The sequence below is a fragment of the Anolis sagrei genome, chromosome Y (genome assembly GCF_037176765.1).
Source record: "Anolis sagrei isolate rAnoSag1 chromosome Y, rAnoSag1.mat, whole genome shotgun sequence".
NCBI classification, from domain to species: domain Eukaryota; kingdom Metazoa; phylum Chordata; class Lepidosauria; order Squamata; family Dactyloidae; genus Anolis; species Anolis sagrei.
The window spans coordinates 50,409,776-50,429,270 of NC_090035.1; the positions used below are offsets into that span (position 1 = coordinate 50,409,776).

General features: G+C 43.2%; 1 protein-coding gene across 7 annotated transcripts in view; it reads left to right on the forward strand.

Moving 5' to 3' along the window:
- Positions 1 to 19,495, forward strand: part of LOC137095337 (serine/arginine repetitive matrix protein 1-like) — a 107,223-nt gene that overhangs the window by 37,049 nt on the left and 50,679 nt on the right. For 4 of the 7 annotated variants that reach the window (XM_067461862.1, XM_067461864.1, XM_067461863.1 and 1 more), the window contains exons 2-4: positions 5,799 to 5,888; positions 7,836 to 7,958; positions 10,090 to 10,260. In XM_067461862.1, coding sequence (XP_067317963.1) covers positions 5,799 to 5,888; positions 7,836 to 7,958; positions 10,090 to 10,260 — 384 coding nt within the window. The other 3 variants (XM_067461867.1, XM_067461868.1, XM_067461869.1) reach the window with 3 other exon arrangements.

Consider the following 19,495-nt stretch of genomic DNA (forward strand, 5'->3'; position numbering starts at 1 on the left):
GGACCACCTTAAAAGAATGTGGGAGTTAGATTGTAATAAAGTAATACACCCACAAAACTGGGAAGGAATATGGAATATGCGTATATTAAAAAATATGTCAATAAGAATAAAAGAGAACTATTACAAAGTGGTGTGGAGATGGTACCTCACACCAATCAGATTAAATCAAATTGACAAGAAACATTCTAAGCAGTGCTGGAGGGGCTGTCAAGAAACTGGCACATATATACACATGTGGTCTTGCAAATATGTTCAAAAATTTTGGGAAAATGTATTTCAAGAAATAAGAAGAATCTCCCAAATAGAGATAACAGGAACACCGGAGATAGCACTGCTGTCATTTATTGACAATGTTAAAATACCAAAAGAACTAAAAGAATTAATTGCCAATCTGGTAACAGCAGCAATATTATTAATAGCCAAAAAAATGGAAAGAAGGAGGTGAGTGCCAATTGGAAGAGTGGTATAGGGAGATTTGGGACATCGCAATAAACGATAAACTGACAGGAAACATTAAGGGTAAAAGAGGATTATCAAAAAAAAGATGATTTTGGGAAGATTTGGGGGAAATTGATAGAATATGTATATATAGAAGGTAAGGGTACCAAACCTGTAATAGAAACAACTGATTTTTGGAAATAAGTATTGTAATTGGCTGGTCGGGGGTGAAGGGTTAGCACTGGGTGATTGGATGTAATGAAGCAGGAGAATGAAATATTATAGGTATCAAGACATACATGTTCTGTACAATTGTTAATGGAAAGTGATAAGTATAAGAATGTTTAAAAACCGAATATGTTAAAGCTACAATAAATAAAAAAATTATTACAAAAAAAAAAAGGAAACCTATGTGGAGCTAATAAAAGTATTATCAGTATGTTCAATTAGATTTCTGTAATAGACTGTAGTTGTAAGAATCATGATGTCAAATAAGTATGATTTTGTGTTGTTGGTTTTTTAAAGAAGTATGTTTTGATTTGGAGATTATCTTATTTTAGTGCTATATTACATCTGATAATAAATATCAAGATTTAAAAAAAAAAGAAAATCAAGTTTACTTTGCTTTGTGTTGCCTAAAATTACTATTGCCTGCTGTCTGCGGGAACATTGGAACATTGAAAATCAAGTTTACTTTGCTTTGTGTTGCCTAAAATTACTATTGCCTGCTGTCTGCGGGAACATTGGAACATTGAAAATGAAGTTTACTTTGCTTTGTGTTGCCAAAAAATAACTATTGCCTGCTGTATGCGGGAACATTGGAACATTGAAAATCAAGTTTACTTTGCTTTGTGTTGCCAAAAAATAACTATTGCCTGCTGTATGCAGGAACATTGGAACATGTTCCTTCGCAGACAAAGTCGCCTTGATCTGTTCTGGGCTGGACGCCGCGTTAGATGCAGACTCTGTGGATGTAACGAGAGCACCTGCTTGTCCTATTTTGTTGGATTCTTTTCAGTTTGTGAAACCCGAGGATGTGGACAAGATACTTGGAGGAATGAGGCCCACCACGTCCATCCTAGACCCCTGCCCATCCTGGCTTCTGAGAGAGGCCAGAGGGGGATTGGCCGAGTGGGTAACAGTGGTGCTGAATGCCTCCCTTCGGGAAGGCAAGATTCCAGCGAGCCTAAAACAGGCTATTATAAAGCCGCTGTTGAAGAAGCCATCACTGGACCCCACTAAATTGGACAACTTTCGGCCTGTTTCCAATCTCCCCTTTTTGGGCAAAGTCATGGAAAGCGTGGTGGCCTCACAACTCCAGGTATTCTTGAGAGACACGGATTATCTGGATCCGGCACAGTCTGGTTTCAGACCGGGGCATGGTACCGAGACGGTCTTGGTCACCTTAGTGGATGATCTGCGCCGGGAGCTAGACAGGGGGAGTGTGTCCCTGTTGGTGCTCCTGGACCTCTCAGCGGCCTTCGATACCGTCGACCACGGTATCCTTCTGGGGCGCCTTGCGGAAATGGGTCTTGGAGGCATTGCTTTGCGGTGGCTCCGGTCATTTCTGGAGGGTCGCACCCAGAAGGTGTCATTGGGGGACTCCTGTTCCGCACCACAACCTTTGACTTGTGGGGTGCCACAGGGTTCCATACTGTCCCCCATGCTGTTTAACATCTACATGAAGCCGCTGGGTGAGATCATCCGGAGTTTCGGGGTGCGGTGTCATCTGTACGCAGATGATGTCCAACTCTGTCACTCCTTCCCACCTGCTACTAAGGAGGCTGTCGAGGTCCTGAACCGGTGCCTGGCCGCTGTAACGGTCTGGATGAGGGCGAACAAACTGAAACTAAATCCAGACAAGACAGAGGTACTCCTGGTCAGTCGCAAGGCCGAACGGGATATAGGGTTACAGCCTGTGCTGGACGGGGTCGCACTCCCCTTGAAGGCGCAGGTTCGCAGCTTGGGTGTGACCCTGGACTCATCGTTGAGCCTGGATCCCCAGGTTTCAGCGGTGACCAGGGGAGCATTTGCACAGCTTAGGCTCGTGCGCCAGCTGCGCCCGTATCTCGGGAAGTCTGACTTGGCCACGGTGGTACACGCTCTTGTCACGTCCCGCCTGGATTACTGCAACGCTCTCTACGTGGGGCTGCCCTTGAAGACGGCCCGGAAGCTTCAGCTGGTCCAGCGTGCGGCAGCCATGTTACTAACTGGAGCGGGTAGCAGGGAGCACACAACGCCCTTGTTGTCCCAGCTTCACTGGCTGCCGATTTGCTACCGGACCCAATTCAAGGTGCTGGTCTTGGCCTACAAAGCCCTAAACGGTTCCGGCCCAAAATACCTTTCTGACCGCATCTTGGCCTACGAGCCCACGAGGACCTTGAGATCGTCTGGGGAGGCCCTTCTCTCGATCCCGCCTGCATTACAGGCACGGCTGGCGGGGACGAGGGAGAGGGCCTTCTCGGTGGTGGCCCCCCGGCTGTGGAACACTCTCCCGGCACACATCAGACAGGCGCCCTCCCTCATGTCCTTTCGAAAAAGCCTTAAGACCTGGCTGTTCGAGAGGGCATTTAATTAAGTGCTAAGCAACAACATTACGGTAATGAGAACTGGAATGGTATAAGGAAAATGAGACTGGCTATGATTCTACTAAGAGACGAAGCGGATTTTTATGTAGTTTGTAGTTTGTATTTGTTGTGTAGTCATATGTTGTTGATACTGGCCTTTGTAACTGTCTTTTTATGTGTACTGTACACCGCCATGAGTCGCCCGTAAGGGCTGAGAATGGCGGTCAATAAGTGCATCTAATAAATAAATAATAAATAAATAAACATTAAAAATCAAGTTTACTTTGCTTTGTGTTGTCTAAAATTAGTATTGCCTGCTGTATGTGGGAACATTGCCCCACTGTGGTCCTGCCCTTATTGAAAATCAAGTTTACTTTGCTTTGTGTTGCCTAAAATTACTATTGCCTGCTGTCTGTGGGAACATTGCCCCACTGTGGTCCTGCCCTTATTGAAAATCAAGTTTACTTTGCTTTGTGTTGCCTAAAATTAGTATTGCCTGCTGTCTGCGGGAACATTGCCCCACTGTGGTCCTGCCCTTATTGAAAATCAAGTTTACTTTGCTTTGTGTTGCCTAAAATTAGTATTGCCTGCTGTCTGCGGGAACATTGCCCCACTGTGGTCCTGCCCTTATTGAAAATCAAGTTTACTTTGCTTTGTGTTGCCTAAAATAACTATTGCCTGCTGTCTGTGGGAACATTGCCCCACTGTGGTCCTGCCCTTATTGAAAATCAAGTTTACTTTGCTTTGTGTTGCCTAAAATAACTATTGTCTGCTGTCAACGGGAACATTGCCCCACTGTGGTCCTGCCCTTATTGAAAATCAAGTTTACTTTGCCAATGAAGGTCATCAGTTGAAACATTCACACCTAGCTGCAGCAGGGAAGAGCTCCTTGCCCCACCCCAGCCATTCCACAGATATAAACCCATTGTCCTAATTCCAACAGACCTCACTACCTCTGAGGATGCTTGCCATAGCCGCCATCATTGAAGGAAATAACCCTAACCCTAACCCTAGACCACCAGCCCTTCCGTATGGTGGAACGGGAAGGTTTCCGCTGACCTGTCCTTTTGAAAATACAGTGCTCATTTCTTTTGTGTTAACTCAAAGTAGTTACAACCAGTGTTTGTGTGCCCCGTGGCCCTTTGGGGACCAGTCCTTCTGAAAATACAGTGCTCATTTCTGTTCGGTTAACTCAAAGTAGTTACAACCAGTAGTTACAACCTCTGGAGTGCCCGGAAAAGAGGCACTCCTCTACTCCAGTGTGTATGCTTCCCCCCAACTCCCTTTCATACACCCTTTCCCCAGTCGTTCCCTGCCGGTTCCCTTTCAGCCTGTTGGGCATCGCCTCTGGGGTGCCCGGAAATGAGGCACTCCTCTACTCCTGTGTATGCTTCCCCCCAACTCCCTTTCATAACCCTTTACCCAGTCGTTCCCGGCCGGTCCCCTTTCAGCCTGTTGGGCATTGCCTCTGGGGTGCCCGGAAAAGAGGTACTCCTCTAGTCCTGTGTAGTACGCTTCCCCCCAACTCCCTTTCATACACTCTTTTCCCAGTCATTCCCTGCCGGTCCCCTTTCAGCCTGTTGGGCATCGCCTCTGGGGTGCCCGGAATTGAGGCACTCCTCTACTCCTGTGTAGTACGCTTCCCCCCAACTCCCTTTCATGCACCCTTTCCCCAGTCGTTCCCTGCCGGTCCCCTTTCAGCCTGTTGGGCATTGCCTCTGGGGTGCCCGGAAAAGAGGCACTCCTCTACTCCTGTGTAGTACGCTTCCCCCAACTCCCTTTCATACACCCTTTCCCCAGTCGTTCCCTGCCGGTCCCCTTTCAGCCTGTTGGGCATCACCTCTGGGGTGCCCGGAAAAGAGGCACTCCTCTACTCTTGTGTAGTACGCTTCCCCCCAACTCCCTTTCATACACCCTTTCCCCAGTCATTCCCTGCTGGTCCCTTTTCAGCCTGTTGGGCATCGCCTCTGGAGTGCCCGGAAAAGAGGCACTATACTCCTGTGTAGTACGCTTCCCCCCAACTCCCTTTCATACACCCTTTCCCCAGTCGTTCTCCCTGGCAATCAGTGCATTTAAATATATATTATTTGTAAATATAAATATATATCTCATTTTATTATTAATTATTTAAAATAAATATATTATTTTAAATATATATCACATTTGATTTTATTATTTATTTATTTGTTTAATTTATTTAAATAAATATTTATTATTAAATTATTAAATTACTTAAATTATTTATTATTTATTATTTATTATTAAATTAAATAAATATATTATTTTTAAATATATCACATTTTATTTATTTCATTTATTAATTATTTATATTTATTATTTATTTATTATTATTAAATTATTTAAATTATTACGTTATAAATTATTTATTTATTATTAAATTAAATTAAATATATATTATATAATATATATATTATTTTTAAATAAATCGCGTCCGCCATTAACAAATCGAATCGTAATTCATTTACGAATCGATTCGTATTTAATAACAAAGTTTCGGAAGTACTTTGCGCATGCGCAACCACGTCCGCCATTTTAATGAATTGATTCGTAATTAAATAACGAAATTTCGTAAATATCGAACTTTTTTTAAAGAAAAAAATTCGGAATTCTTTTAAATAACAAAACGCAAAAATCGCCTAAAAACGAATCGAGTTTAGAAACAAATTTTTCCATGGTTGGACAGCCCTACAAATTACCACTTGGATGTCTGTATTACGGGAATGTTTAATGTTTATTAAAATTAAATAAATTTGTTCTTTTTTGTCCTTATAGGGGACAAGTGCAGAACAGGACAACCGCTTCAGCAACAAACAGAAGAAGCTACTAAAGCAACTAAAATTTGCAGAATGCCTAGAAAAGAAGGTATGTTCAATTTTTAACATTTTGTTATTCAAACTGATTTTAGAAAAAATGTTTTGAATGGGAAATTGCAATGGTTGTCTTCAATATGACAAATTTAATTTTACTGCATATGACCCCTGGGGCCATATGAGCTCCTAAAAATGTAAAGAGAAAAAATCTACCACTAACAAAACTAGAATTAACCATAAGACTATTTATAGTTTTGAAAAAATTACAAATTGATGTTCTTTTTTTACATCCACAATATGTTGTGATTATGATCTAAAAATGGTAAAAAACATCTTTTGGGGGGGGGGGGGGGCGTTAGTAGGAGATGTCACATCCAGCCACAATTGTGCATTTCACCTCTTGATATAGATGTTAGGGTTTTGAATTCACTAATTTGGGATTAGGATTATACATAAGCAGCCTAGGTTTAACGTGTTTCTTTGAACTGTGATTAGTAGAAGTGTTGGTTTGAAATACTGGTGCAAACTTGAATTGGCAGGGTATAACGAAAGTTTTAAATATTTAATTCAGACAAGGCAACCCCCCCTCCCCCGGTTCATTTACATAAAATAACGATAAATTAATTTTAGAGGAAACGATTTCAGGCATAATTTCTTAGGAAAAATATTACTTGACAATGTTTCTTGACTTCTGGATTATGATTTTTGGTCTGTGTGTAATGTTATTACAGCTTATTTATGTAGTTGTATGTTAGTGTTTTTTAATTTTTACACGTTTTAATGCACAATGTATATTGTATTTTGTTTGTTATATATTAATGTGGCATTGAATTATTGCCAATTTCAAGCCGATCTGAGTCCTCTTTGGGGTTGAGATAGAGGGGGATAAAATACAGTAAATAAATAAATTTACATAGGTAATGCATAGCAGTGCTAGAGAGTCAGTTTAAAACAGGTCTGGACAACATGCAATTGGGGGGCGGGGTGGGGGGGGCGCGGGCGGATGCAGCCCTCAGAAGTCTTTGGTGTGGCCTGCAGTGCTCTGAGTCTAAGCCTTAGAGAAGGAGGTCACATGCAGGACAGCAGCAGAGTAGCAATTGGAAACTGTCATTCCCTCCAAAGATATTACCTCTTACGTGGTAAAATCTTTCTCCATACACCAAAATTGCCAAACAATTTGTGGCAAAGGGGACGCCACTGGAAGTGCTGGTCTCGATTGAAAATATGACCCGGGCAGACTGTTGGGCTCGGGTTAGAGTAGTGGGGAATGGGGATGAAATTTTAAGGGGTAATCGGGCGTTTTTTGGCAGAGTGGGGGGAGTATAATCTTGAGCTCCGGATTATGTTAAAATTTAACATTATGTCAGCTGTTTTAGAGGGAGAGGAAGGTGCTAAAGAAGTGCCTTAGTTTTTACCTCTTTTTCTTTGCCTCTGTCATCTTCTCATCCAGCGGCAAAACTCTCAACTGCATGTCATCTATCTCCCTCAGTTATGATGGAGAAATTTACCATCACCATGCAGTTATTGTGGGATCTTCATGGCAAAGCTAAATTTCTCTTACAAGCACAGGAAATGAACAGTGAAGAGTTAGCGATTTTTTTCCCTCTGGAAGAGGACGCGACAGAGGCAACAAGGAAGGAAGGGCAGTGGAGGCAAGAACTGAGGCACTCCTTTTCATCATAAGGCGATTGCAACCTGCCATGAGGGTGAGATAGGGAGATTGAGACTATTCAGCATTGCTACTTGCTCTGAGATGTCCTTTCATAAACCCTGAGTGAGGTGCTAAAAACCCATCTGCATTTCAGCTCCTTTCTACTGCCAAGTTGTGCATGCCTGCTTTAGAGGGATAAAATTGTTGTGACTTAGTAACAACATTGTGACTTGCTTCTAATTGCAAGGAACAGTGCTGTTTATGCATGGTTCTCATACAAATGTACAGTAACTGAACAAAATAGATTTGAATATATATAATTTCTGATGTTTTTGTCTGACACTACAGGTGGACATGAGCAAAGTAAACCTCGAAGTAATCAAGCCATGGATAACAAAAAGAGTAACAGAAATCCTTGGATTTGAAGATGATGTGGTAATTGAATTTATATTCAACCAGCTGGAAGTGAAGGTAATGCTTTTACTGTAGCTGTATTTATATATTTATAAATGTATTGTGTAATCCTGTGGAAATTGACATTCTGTCAGAAATAATGGATGAAATTAGGAGGGTTTTGTTACAGAATGTATTGAGAAAAAATCACTTTGTAAAACATTTTGTTAAGGTTGACAGTTTTAGTGAAGGTGCATAATTTGCAGAACTGCTCAGGTGAAAAATCAAGACTTGCTGTGTTGATTTTGCTGTTACATGTTAACCTACTTTGACAGCAATTTTCTAATGATGATGTGATTTATGATTTAAAAGGCCTGAACCAAAATGGAAGTTATTCCTTGCGTCTGAAGTATAGCACCATCACCTTATTAGGTCACAGCAGAGTGAGTGTCCAATGTCGCTCTGACCAACTCCCTTGATGATGCAGTGTGTGTTTGGAGGTGAGTTGTGTAAAGTGACCGGAAAAAAAAGACAAAAACATCCAGCAGAAAAGCAATTGGGCAAACCTTTACACTGCTCTTTAAATTGTTGTGAGTTAAATCAGATTAACTGTAAAGCATGAGAGGGGCAGATAAATTGGTAAGAGACATTTAGTAGATACTTGTTTTTAGATCTATGGATGTTTTCAGCCAAGGTGGGGAGGAATGATACTGTAGGTCAATATAGAAAGAACCTATGGGGCAATATAGAAAGAAAGCATAGAGGTACAAGAAACCTCCCACTTAAGTCAGAGGTAAGATGCCTGTATGATCGTAGTGGGCCTGAATTGTCCCACTGATGTAGTTCCAAGTTATATATCATGAACTACATAAACGAGATAGAGTTCATGAAAAACTCTATCTTTTATTCTTCTCAGTCTGCCACTGCATCCCAAGGCCATAGTCTTTTCTCTTTAGCTATTGACAAAATGCTCTTGTGCTAATATATGTATTTTATACTCTTACTTCCAAATAATTCATCTTGTATCATTTGACTGAACAGTTGACATTTCAACTGAGAAATGTATTGCTCTCGGAAGGAACAAAAAAGTCACTGTATATTTGAATGTGAGATTATGTTTAAAACATCCATATTTGTAATGTTTTATATACCTGTGCAGAAAATTCAGCTGGGTCAAAAGATGTTAAGGGATCAGCTAAGTAAAGTAAGAATTCATATTAAGTAGTAATTTGATAGTGTATATTATTGTAATGCAACCTAAATATTCAGTTTTGATCCCTCTCATAGAAAGCATGATTTTAACGTAGAACTTTTAAAACAATTTTTCCTTTTTGTGGTTGTGTACTCATTATTGCTTGTTCGTCTTTTGCAATTTAGATAAATGGTATAACATTAAACTCAAGGTGGTTGAGTTGCAGTAGGGAGTCGGAAGCAAGCCAAGGGAACATCTTTCTCTACAGGGGACTTGGCGATTCCAAACCCCTCCAAGTTCCAAGAAGAAACAGAAGACACCTGGAATCTGTACTTGTTTTGTGCTATTGAGCTGTGCTTGTTATATGGACCTTGTTGAACTAATATGTTAGAACTAATATGTCTACCTCTACTGTGAGCCACTCTTGACCTCTTAATCCTTTGTGGGCATTACATAATTCTCATTTAAATAATAGAGCAGCTTTTATTTTGTAAGCTAGTTGATGAGATCTTGGAATTGTTTTCTAGTGAAAGTAAGACAATGCATGCATAAATTCTTGTTCAGTTTTCATAGCAGAACATTGAGTGTATTTAAGGTGATGATTCTGTAGTGTTACCTGTACAGCTTTTGACCATTAAAAAAAAAAGAATTTAAGCAACAGCACCAAAGAATATTGGGGAAGAATGCTTAGAACGTTAATTACAAAGACACACAACACAAACAATTGTGATGCCGCAGCACCAAATGTATAGCCTCACTTTTAATGGCGACACACACCAAAATATTTATGAAATCCACAGAGGATTAACAGGCCACTTCAAATGTAATGGTAAAGCAAAAGAAATGTGGTATCTCTTGGAACTGTATTATTGAGCAACCTTTAGGGCAAGTTTTAAAAACTGTCAGTGAGCATAGCATACTCTTTTGGTCTGGTAGAAGATTGAGGCAAAATTAAAATGACTTACCTGGTTTTGTTTTTTCAAATAACTGGTAGTTCTTCCTCTTATCTCTTTGCAGAATCCAGATTCGAAAACGATGCAAATCAACTTGACTGGGTTTTTGAATGGGAAAAATGCTAGAGAGTTTATGGGAGAACTGTGGCCGTTGCTTTTGAGTGCACAAGAGAACATTGCTGGTATTCCATCTGCTTTTTTGGAACTGAAGAAAGAAGAAATAAAAAAGAGACAGGTAGCACTTCTGTATAGTTTATTTATTTGTCATGTCAGGGCAACCAGTCAATTGTATTACATTTCTAACAGAACAAAACAAACAAACAGACAAAATACAACATTTGTTAGTTTGGTAGTTGATTAAATGTCCTTTGACCAGTAGCTGGCCACTTGGAGTGCTTCTGGTGTTGCTGCAAGAAGGTCCTCTACTATGTGGCAGGGCTCAGGTTGCATTGCAGCAGGTGGTCAGTGGTTTGCTCTTCTCCACACTTGCATGTTGTGGATTCCACTTTGTGACCCCATTTCTTGAGATTGGCTCTGCATCTCGTGGTGCCAGAGCGCAGTCTGTTTAGCGCCTTCCAAGTCGCCCAGTCTTCTGTGTGCCCAGGGGGAGTCTCTCATTTGGTATCAGCCATTGGTTGAGGTTGGGTTTGAGCCTGCCACTTTTGGACTCTTGCTTGCTGAGGTGTTCCAGCAAGTATCTCTATAGATCTTAGAAAACTATTTCTAGATTTAAGTAATTGACGTGCTGGCTGATACCCAAACAGGATGAGCTGGAGATGTCTCTGCCTTTGTCCTTTCACTATTGGCTGCTACTTCCCGGCGGATGTCAGGTGGTGCAATACCGGCTAAGCAGTGTAATTTCTCCAGTGGTGTAGGGCGCAGACACCCCGTAATGATGCGGCATGTCTCATTAAGAGCCACATTCACTATTTTAGTGTGGTGAGATGTGTTCCGTGCATACTCAGCAGCAGAGTAGCACAGCGCAAGGGCAGATGTCTTCACTGTGTCTGGTTGTGATCCCCAGGTTGTGCGAGTCAGCTTTCGTATGATATTGTTTCTAGCACCCACTTTTTGCTTGATGTTCAGGCAGTGCTTGTAGGTAAGAGCACGGTCCAGAGTCTCTTCTATTGTGAGAGAATTGGCTGCCTGCAAGGATGCTGCCCAGGGGATGCCTGAATGATTTGATGTATTTTATCATCCTTGTGGGAGGTTTCTCTCATGTCTCCGCATGAGGAGCTGGAGCTGATAGAGGGAGCTCATCCGCCTCTCCCCGGATTCGAACCTGCGACCTGTCGGACTTCAGTCCTGCCGGCACAGGGGTTTAATCTACTGCGCCACCGGGGGCTCCAGAGTGACTCCCAGGTATTTGGGTGCGTTGCAATGCTCCAGTGGGATTCCTTCCCAGGTGATCCTCAAAGCTCGGAATGCTTGTCTGTTCTTGAGATGAAAAGCACATGTCTGTGTTTTAGATGGATTAGGGATCAGCTGGTTTTCCCTGTAATATTCAGTAAGAGCACATAGAGCTTTGGAGAGCTTCTGTTCTACCATCTCTAAGCTCCCTGCTTGAGCAATAATGGCATGATCATCAGCATAGATGAAACTCTCTGTCCCTTCTGGCAGTGGCTGGTCATTTGTGTAGATGTTGAACAAGGATGGAGCAAGCACACTCCCCTGAGGCAGACCGTTCTTCTGTTTCCACCATCTATTTCTCTGGTCCCGGAACTCAACAAAAAAAAGCTGTTTTGTAGCAGGTTTCCTATGAGACAGGTGAGGTGGTAGTCCTTTGTGATTTTATATATTTTTCTCAGGAGGAGGCGGTGGTTCCCAGTATCATAGGCTGCTGACAGGTCTATGAAGACAGCTCCTGTGATCTGCTGCCTTTCAAAGCCATCTTCTATGTGCTGAGTCAGGTTCACCACTTGCAATGTGCAGCTTTTGCCTTTCCTAAAGCCAGCTTGCTGTGGGATCAGACATGGGTCTATTTTTTTCGTAATTCTATGCAAAATAAGTCTCTCCAGAACTTTGTAGAGGTGGCACAACAGGGAGATTGGTCTGTAGCTTTTTGGGTCATTATGGTCTTTGCCTGGCTTCAAAATGGCGATGACTCTTGCTTTCCTCCAGATTTTGGGGATCTGACAGGATGCAGTGCAGTTGTTCATCAGCTCCAGCAGCCAGCACCTTGCTTTGGTGCCAAAGTTCTTGATTTTTTCCATCAGTAGATCATCCAGGCCAGCTGCTTTGCCATTTTTACATTTATTGAGAGTCATGTCCAATTCAGTAGATGTAAAGGGTTCATGAAGGTTGTTCTCAGTCTCTGGTTGTCTGGCTATTGGTTTCTTTCCTATTTTGATGGCAAGGTTGGGTTTCCCATTGGTGTGCTGATCTGCCTTTATGTTGGCATGGTATTAGTTTGGGAGGGGTCATTGCTCAGCCGTCTTAGCAGCCTCCATGCCTTGTGGCTGCTCCTGCCCATGTCAACCTCTGTGATCAGCTTGATCCACTGTTCTTTCTTGGCTTCAGAGATGGAGGACACAATGCTGTGCTCTGCCTGAAGGGTTTGCTCATTAAATGGGTCTTTGTTGTGGAGCCTGTAATAGTTTTCCAACAAGGCAGCTGTTTCAGGAGTAATGCCCTGAAGGTAGTTGGTTCTGCAGCCTCTCAGTATCGAGGCCTGTGAGCAGAGTCAAGATGAAGTCAAAAGTGTTCCTGCCATACATCAAGGGAACCACTGACTGCATAGGGAAGCTGATGAGGAAACACAACATACAAACAATCTACAAACCCACCAAGAAAATCCAACAAATGCTACGTTCAGCAAAGAACAAGAGGGATCCTCTCACCTCTGCAGGAGTCTACCGTATACCATGCAGCTGTGGACAAGTCTACATAGGGACCACCAAACACAGCGCCCAAACAAGAATCCAGGAACATGAAAGGCACTGCAGACTACTCCAACCAGAGAAATCAGGCATAGCAGAGCACCTGATGAACCAACCTGGACACAGCATTTTATTTGAGAACACAAAAATGCTGGACCACTCTCACAACCACCATGTCAGACTACACAGAGAAGCCATTGAAATCCACAAACATGTGGACAATTTCAACAGAAAGGAAGAAACCATGAAAATGAACAAAATCTGGCTACCAGTATTAAAAAATTCTAAAATGGCAACAGCAAAAACAGCAGGGAGAAAAACAGGCAGGGACATCTAATCACCTTTCAAGAAGAGTTTGCTCCAGGCACAGTCAGCCCATTGTATGCAAATCAGGTGGTCAGGTGAAAGATTCACACCTAGCCCAACTTACAACAGCCCTTTGTCTCACCCTGGTCATTCCACAGATATATAAACCCCTTTTTTCCCAGCTCCAGCAGACCTCACCTCTGAGGATGCTTGCCATAGATGCAGGCGAAACGTCAGGAGAAATGCCTCTAGAACATGGCCATATAGCCCGAAAAAACCCACAAGAACTGAGTTACTAGTATTTCAATGGGAAATACTAGTTACTAGTATTTCAAGTGGGCCTGCTTTGGCTGATGAGATAGGATTGTTGTTGTTGTTGTTGTTGTTGTGTGCTTTCAAGTTGTTTCAGACTTATGTTGACCCTGAGTGATGGCCGGGTAAATGACCTTGAAGGGCCGTATCGGGCCCCTGTCCCTTAGTTTGAGGACCCCTGCTATATAGGGAAGTCTGGTATCTCCCTATAGTATAGGCTTTAGGATGCTTTGCTTGAAGGAGTTTGCATGCTTTTGGCATGTTGTTAACCTATGTTTTTGTAAATGCTTTAAATTTCACACTGCCACTCCCTGCGAAATTTGTAAGTTACCTTGAGTCCCAATGTCTGTGTGTGTGTGGAGGGGGGGGGGGGGGGGGAGAGATTGGATATAAGTGAATAATAACGAATGAGCTAAAAAAAATTATTTAAAAATTCAGGTAATTAAAAAAAATTGGCTCTGGCATGATGTAATGGCTTGAATGCTTAATTAGGGCCATATCTGCCTTGACTGCTTTGGTCAGTGTAGAGCTGGATCAGCCCTTTGCTGGCCAAATGCCGAACGAGGCTAATTTGGGCTAACATGAGGAAAGGACACCTTGCACCGCATTTGGTGGAAGTCCAAATTTTGGGATAGAATTTGAACTATTCCTAATTTTGGGCCTGTGAGAACCAATGGATCAGTTCCAAAACAGAACCAGCCACCAGCTGTTATCCCATGTTTCCTGGGCTCGGGTGGCACAGGGACATGAAATGGCTGTTTCCTCTCTTCACTCAGAGTATCAGTCAGTGTAAATTGCCCGCTTCTCATCCTTTAGAATGAAACTCAAAACCTGGCTATGGGACCAAGCATTTGAACAGTAGAGGGAGCAATTTAGAATGAGACCCAATTTGTGTGAATGACAATGAACTGACATGGACTATGATTTCAAACCTGCATGATTTAAACAATATTTTGGTAATATTACAACATTAACAAATTGTTTTAATTGCTTTCATCATTTATTACTCTTGTTGGCATGAATGAAAGCCTCTTGTGAAGCCACACTGAGTCCGAGGGTGAGAAGGACGGTATACAAAATGCAAAATTATAAGCAAATCTATATCTATTAGGCCTGGGTAACAACGGAAAAATTTGTTTCTAAAATCGATTCGTTTTTTGGGGTTTTTTGCGTTTCGATATTTAAAAGAATTCCGAAATTTTCCTTAAAAAAAGTTCGATATTTACGAAATTTCGTAAATGGTAAAAAAATTACAAAACAATAACAAAACAATAACAAATCAATTCGTTAATGGTGGCCGCGATCGCGCAATATGCTAAAAAAACTTCTGAAGCTTCCCTCTCCCTCTGTTGTTGACTGTTGGTGTGATAGTATAATTTCTTTTCACTAATTAAACAAAAAACAACTATAAAACTTGCCCCAGACATGCGGAAATAATAACGAAACGACCTCAAACCAATAACGAAACGAATACATAACGAAATACGAAGCATTTACGAAATGAATTGAAAAATTCGTTTCGTTTTTAAGTTGCTCCAGAATGGTTCGTTATTGCTAGGTTAACAAAAAAAAAAAAAAAACGAATTTTTAACGAATTACGAATTAACGAAACGAAACCGCCCAGCCCTAATATCTATCTATATCTATCTATATCTATCTATATCTATCTATATCTATATCTTCTATATCTATATCTATGTCTATATCTATATCTATATCTATAAATATAATAAAGGTGAAAGTTTGTATGTGGCGGACCAAAGTGCGGCGGTGCGACGGGAGGAGTATGTGCCAGCGTTTTGATTGGCCAGCCTGAAAGTTCCAACATTCGGATTGGCTGCCGCAGTGGTGCTATTTGCATATGGTCTCTGATTGGCCAGCTTCAAGAGGAGCCCCTGGTGGAGAAAAGAGTTCATGACAGAAACGGGGACATGAGAAGGAAATTTGCATATGGTCTCTGATTGGCCAGCCTCAATTCCAAGATTCCGAGATGACAAAGAGAGGAAAAGAAAAGGCCAGGGGTGGAGTCAGACAATTACCAATACAGACCAGACTAGGCACACAGAGCCCCCATGACCCACTCAACATCCTACTGCAGTTTGGAGGAGCATGAGTCATGGATGTTGGGACTTGCAGTACCATCACTCACATTCTGAGACCACTGTTAACCTCATCTAATGACTGACCAGGACCAAACTTGGCACATAGACCTCTCATGACCCATCTTATGTCCTGGTGCGGTTTGGCCGGGGATGGACCATGGATTATGGGACTTGCAGTACCTTTGCTCAATTCTTGAGACCACTGCAACCCTCATCCAATTACCGATAGACCAAACTTGGCACACTGAGTCTCCATGACACACTCTACATCCTGGTGCAGTTTGAAGGAGGATGCACCATGGACGATGGGACTTGCAATACCTGCACTCCCTTCCTAAGACCATTACAACTGCCAACAATGATGGATCAGGACCACAATTTACACAGAGACCCAGCATGACCCACTCTACATCCTGGTGCGGTTTGGAAGAATTTGACAATGGATGATGGGACTTGCAGTCACTTCACTAACTTCCTGAGACCACTGAGACCCTCGCCAATGACCAATAAAGACCAAACTTGGCATACAGAACCGCCGTTACGCACTTTCTCTAATAACCCGGGCAGCGCCGGGTCCCCAAGCTAGTATATAATAAAAGTCAAAACTTGTATGCGGCGGATGTGTGGCGGTGTATGTGCCGGTTTTCTGATTGGCCAGCCTGAAAGTTCCAAGATTCTGACTGGCTGCTGCTGTGGTGCTATTTGCATAAGATCCCTGATTGGCCTGCTTCAACAGGAGCCCCTGGTGGAGAAAAGGGTTCATGACAGAAACAGGGACATGACAGAAGGAAATTTGCATGTGGTCTCTGATTGGCCAGCCTCAATTCCAAGATTCCGAGATGACAAAGAGAGGAAAGGAAAGGCCAGGGGCTCTGTCAGAAAATTACCAATACAGACCACACTTTGCAAACAGAGCACACAAGACCCACTCTACATCCTACTGCAGTTTGGAGGAGGATGAACCATGGATGATGGGACTTGCAGTACCATCACTCACATTCTGAGACCGCTATTAACCTCATCCAATGACTGATCAGGACCAAACTTGGCACATAGACCTCTCATGACCCACTTTACGTCCTGGTGTGGTTTGGCTGGGGATGGACCATGGATTATGGGACTTGCAGTACCTTTGCTCAATTCTTGAGACCACTGCAACCCTCATCCAATTAGCGATAAAGACCAAACTTGGCACACTGAGTCTCCATGACGCACTCTACATCCTGGTGCAGTTTGGAGGAGGAGGCACCATGGACGATGGGGCTTGCAATACCTGCACTCCCTTCCTACGACCATTACAACTGCCAACAATGATGGGTCAGGACCACAATTTACACAGAGAGCCTGCATGACCCATTCTACATCCTGGTGCAGTTTGGAATAATTTGTCAATGCATGATGGGACTTGCAGTCACTGCACTCACTTCCTGGGACCACTGAGACCCTCGCCAATCACTGATCAAGACCAAACTTGGCACACAGAGTCTCCATGACCCACTCTACATCTTGGTGCAGTTTGGAGGAGGACAGATCATGGATGATGGGACTTCAAGTACCTCCACTTCCTTCCCAAGATCGCTGCAACCCTCATCCATAGACCAATCTAGACCAAACTTAGCACGCAGAGCCCCCATGACCCACTCTACATCCTGCTGCAGCTTGAAGGAGGATGGACTTTGGATGATGGGACTTGCATTACCTTCACTCACTTACTGAAACCACTACCACCCTCATCCAATGGCTGATAAAGACCAAACTTGGCACACAGAGCCCCCATGACCCACTCTGTATCCTGCTGCTGTTTGGAGAAGGGTGGACCATGGGTGATGGCACTTCAAGTACCTTCACTCACTTCCTGAAAACAATGCAACCATCATCCAATGACCAATAAAGACCAAACTTGGCATAGAGAACCACCATTACCCACTTTCTCTAATAACCCGAGTAGCGCCGGGTCCCCAAGATAGTATATAATAAAAGTCTAAACTTGTATGCGGCAGATGTGTGGCGGTGTATGTGCCGGCTTTCTGATTGGCCAGCCTGAAAGTTCCAAGATTCTGATTGGCTGCCGCTGTGGTGCTATTTGCATATGGTCCCTGATTGGCCTGCTTCAACATGAGCCCCTGGTGGAGAAAAGAGTTCATGACAGAAACGGGGACATGACAGAAGGAGATTTGCATATGGTCTCTGATGGCCAGCCTCAATTCCAAGATTCCGAGATGGCAAAGAGAGGAAAAGATAAGACCAGAGGGGGCTGAGTCAGACAATTACCAATAGAGACCACACTTGGCACACAGAGCCCCCATGACCCACTCGACATCCTACTGCAACCATGGATGATGGGACTTGCAGTGCCATCAGTCACATTCTGAGACCACAGTTAACCTCATCCAATGACTGATCGGGACCAAACTTGGCACATAGACCTCACATGACCCACTTTATGTCCTGGTGTGTTTTGGCAGGAGATGGACCATGGATTATGGGACTTGCAGTATCTTTGCTCAGTTCCTGAGGCCACTGCAACCCTCATCCAGTCATCGATAAAGACCAAATTTGACACACTTGAGTCTCTATGATGCACTCTACATCCTGGTGCGGTTTGGGGGAGGATGCACCATGGACGATGGGACTTGCAATACCTGCACTCCCTTGCTGAGACCATTACAACTGCCAACAGTGATGGGTCAGGATCACAATTCGCACAGATAGCTCGCATGATCCACTCTACATCCAGGTGCAGTTTGGAAAAATTTGGAAATGGATGATGGGACTTGCAGTCACTTTACTCACTTCCTAAGACCACTGAAACCATCGCCAATGAGAGATCAAGGCCAAACTTGGCAGACAGAGTCCCCATGACCCTTTCTACATCCTGGTGCACTTTCTAGGAGAACAGACCATGGATGATGGGACTTCAAGTACCTCCACTCCCTTCCAAAGACTGCTGCAACCCTCATCTAATGTCCGATCAAGACCAAACTTGGCACACAGAGCCCCCATGAACAACTCTACATCCCGATGCTGTTTGGAGGAGGACGGACGATGGATGATGGGACTTCACTCACTTCCTGAAACCACAGTGACACTTATCCAAATACCAAGAAAGACCAAACTTGGCACAGAGAGCCCCCTTGGCCAACTCAACATTCTGGTGAGGTTTGGGGGAGAACAGACTGTGGATGTTCTCTGGTGAGGTTTGGGGGAGAACAGACTTCAAGTACCTCCACTCACATCCCAAGACTTCTGCAACAGTCATCTAATGACCAATCAAGACCAAACCTAGCACACAGAGCCCCCATGACCCACTCTGCATCCTGCTGCAGTTTGAAGGAGGATGGACTTTGGATGATGGGACTTGCAGTACGTTCACTCACTTACTGAAACCACTGCCACCCTCATCCAATGACTGATAAAGACCAAACTTGGCACACAGAACCCACATGACCCACTCTATATACTGCTGCTGTTTGGAGGAGGGTTGACCATGGATGATGGGACTTCAAGTACCTTGACTCACTTCCTGAAAACAATGCAACCATCATCCAATGACCAATAAAGACCAAACTTGGCATACAGAACCACCAATACCCACTTTCTCTAATAAACCGGGCAACGCCGGGTCCCCAAGCTAGTATATAATAAAAGTCAAAACTTGTATGCGGAGGCCAAAAGTGTGGCGGGAGGAGTATGTGCCAGCGTTCTGATTGGCTGCTGCTGTGGTGCTATTTGCATATGGTCCCTGATTGGCCAGCTTCAATAGGAGCCCCTGGTGGAGAAAAGAGATCATGATAGAAATGGGGACATGAGAAGGAAATTTGCATATGGTCTTTGATTGGCCAGCCTCAATTCCAAGATTCCGAGATGACAA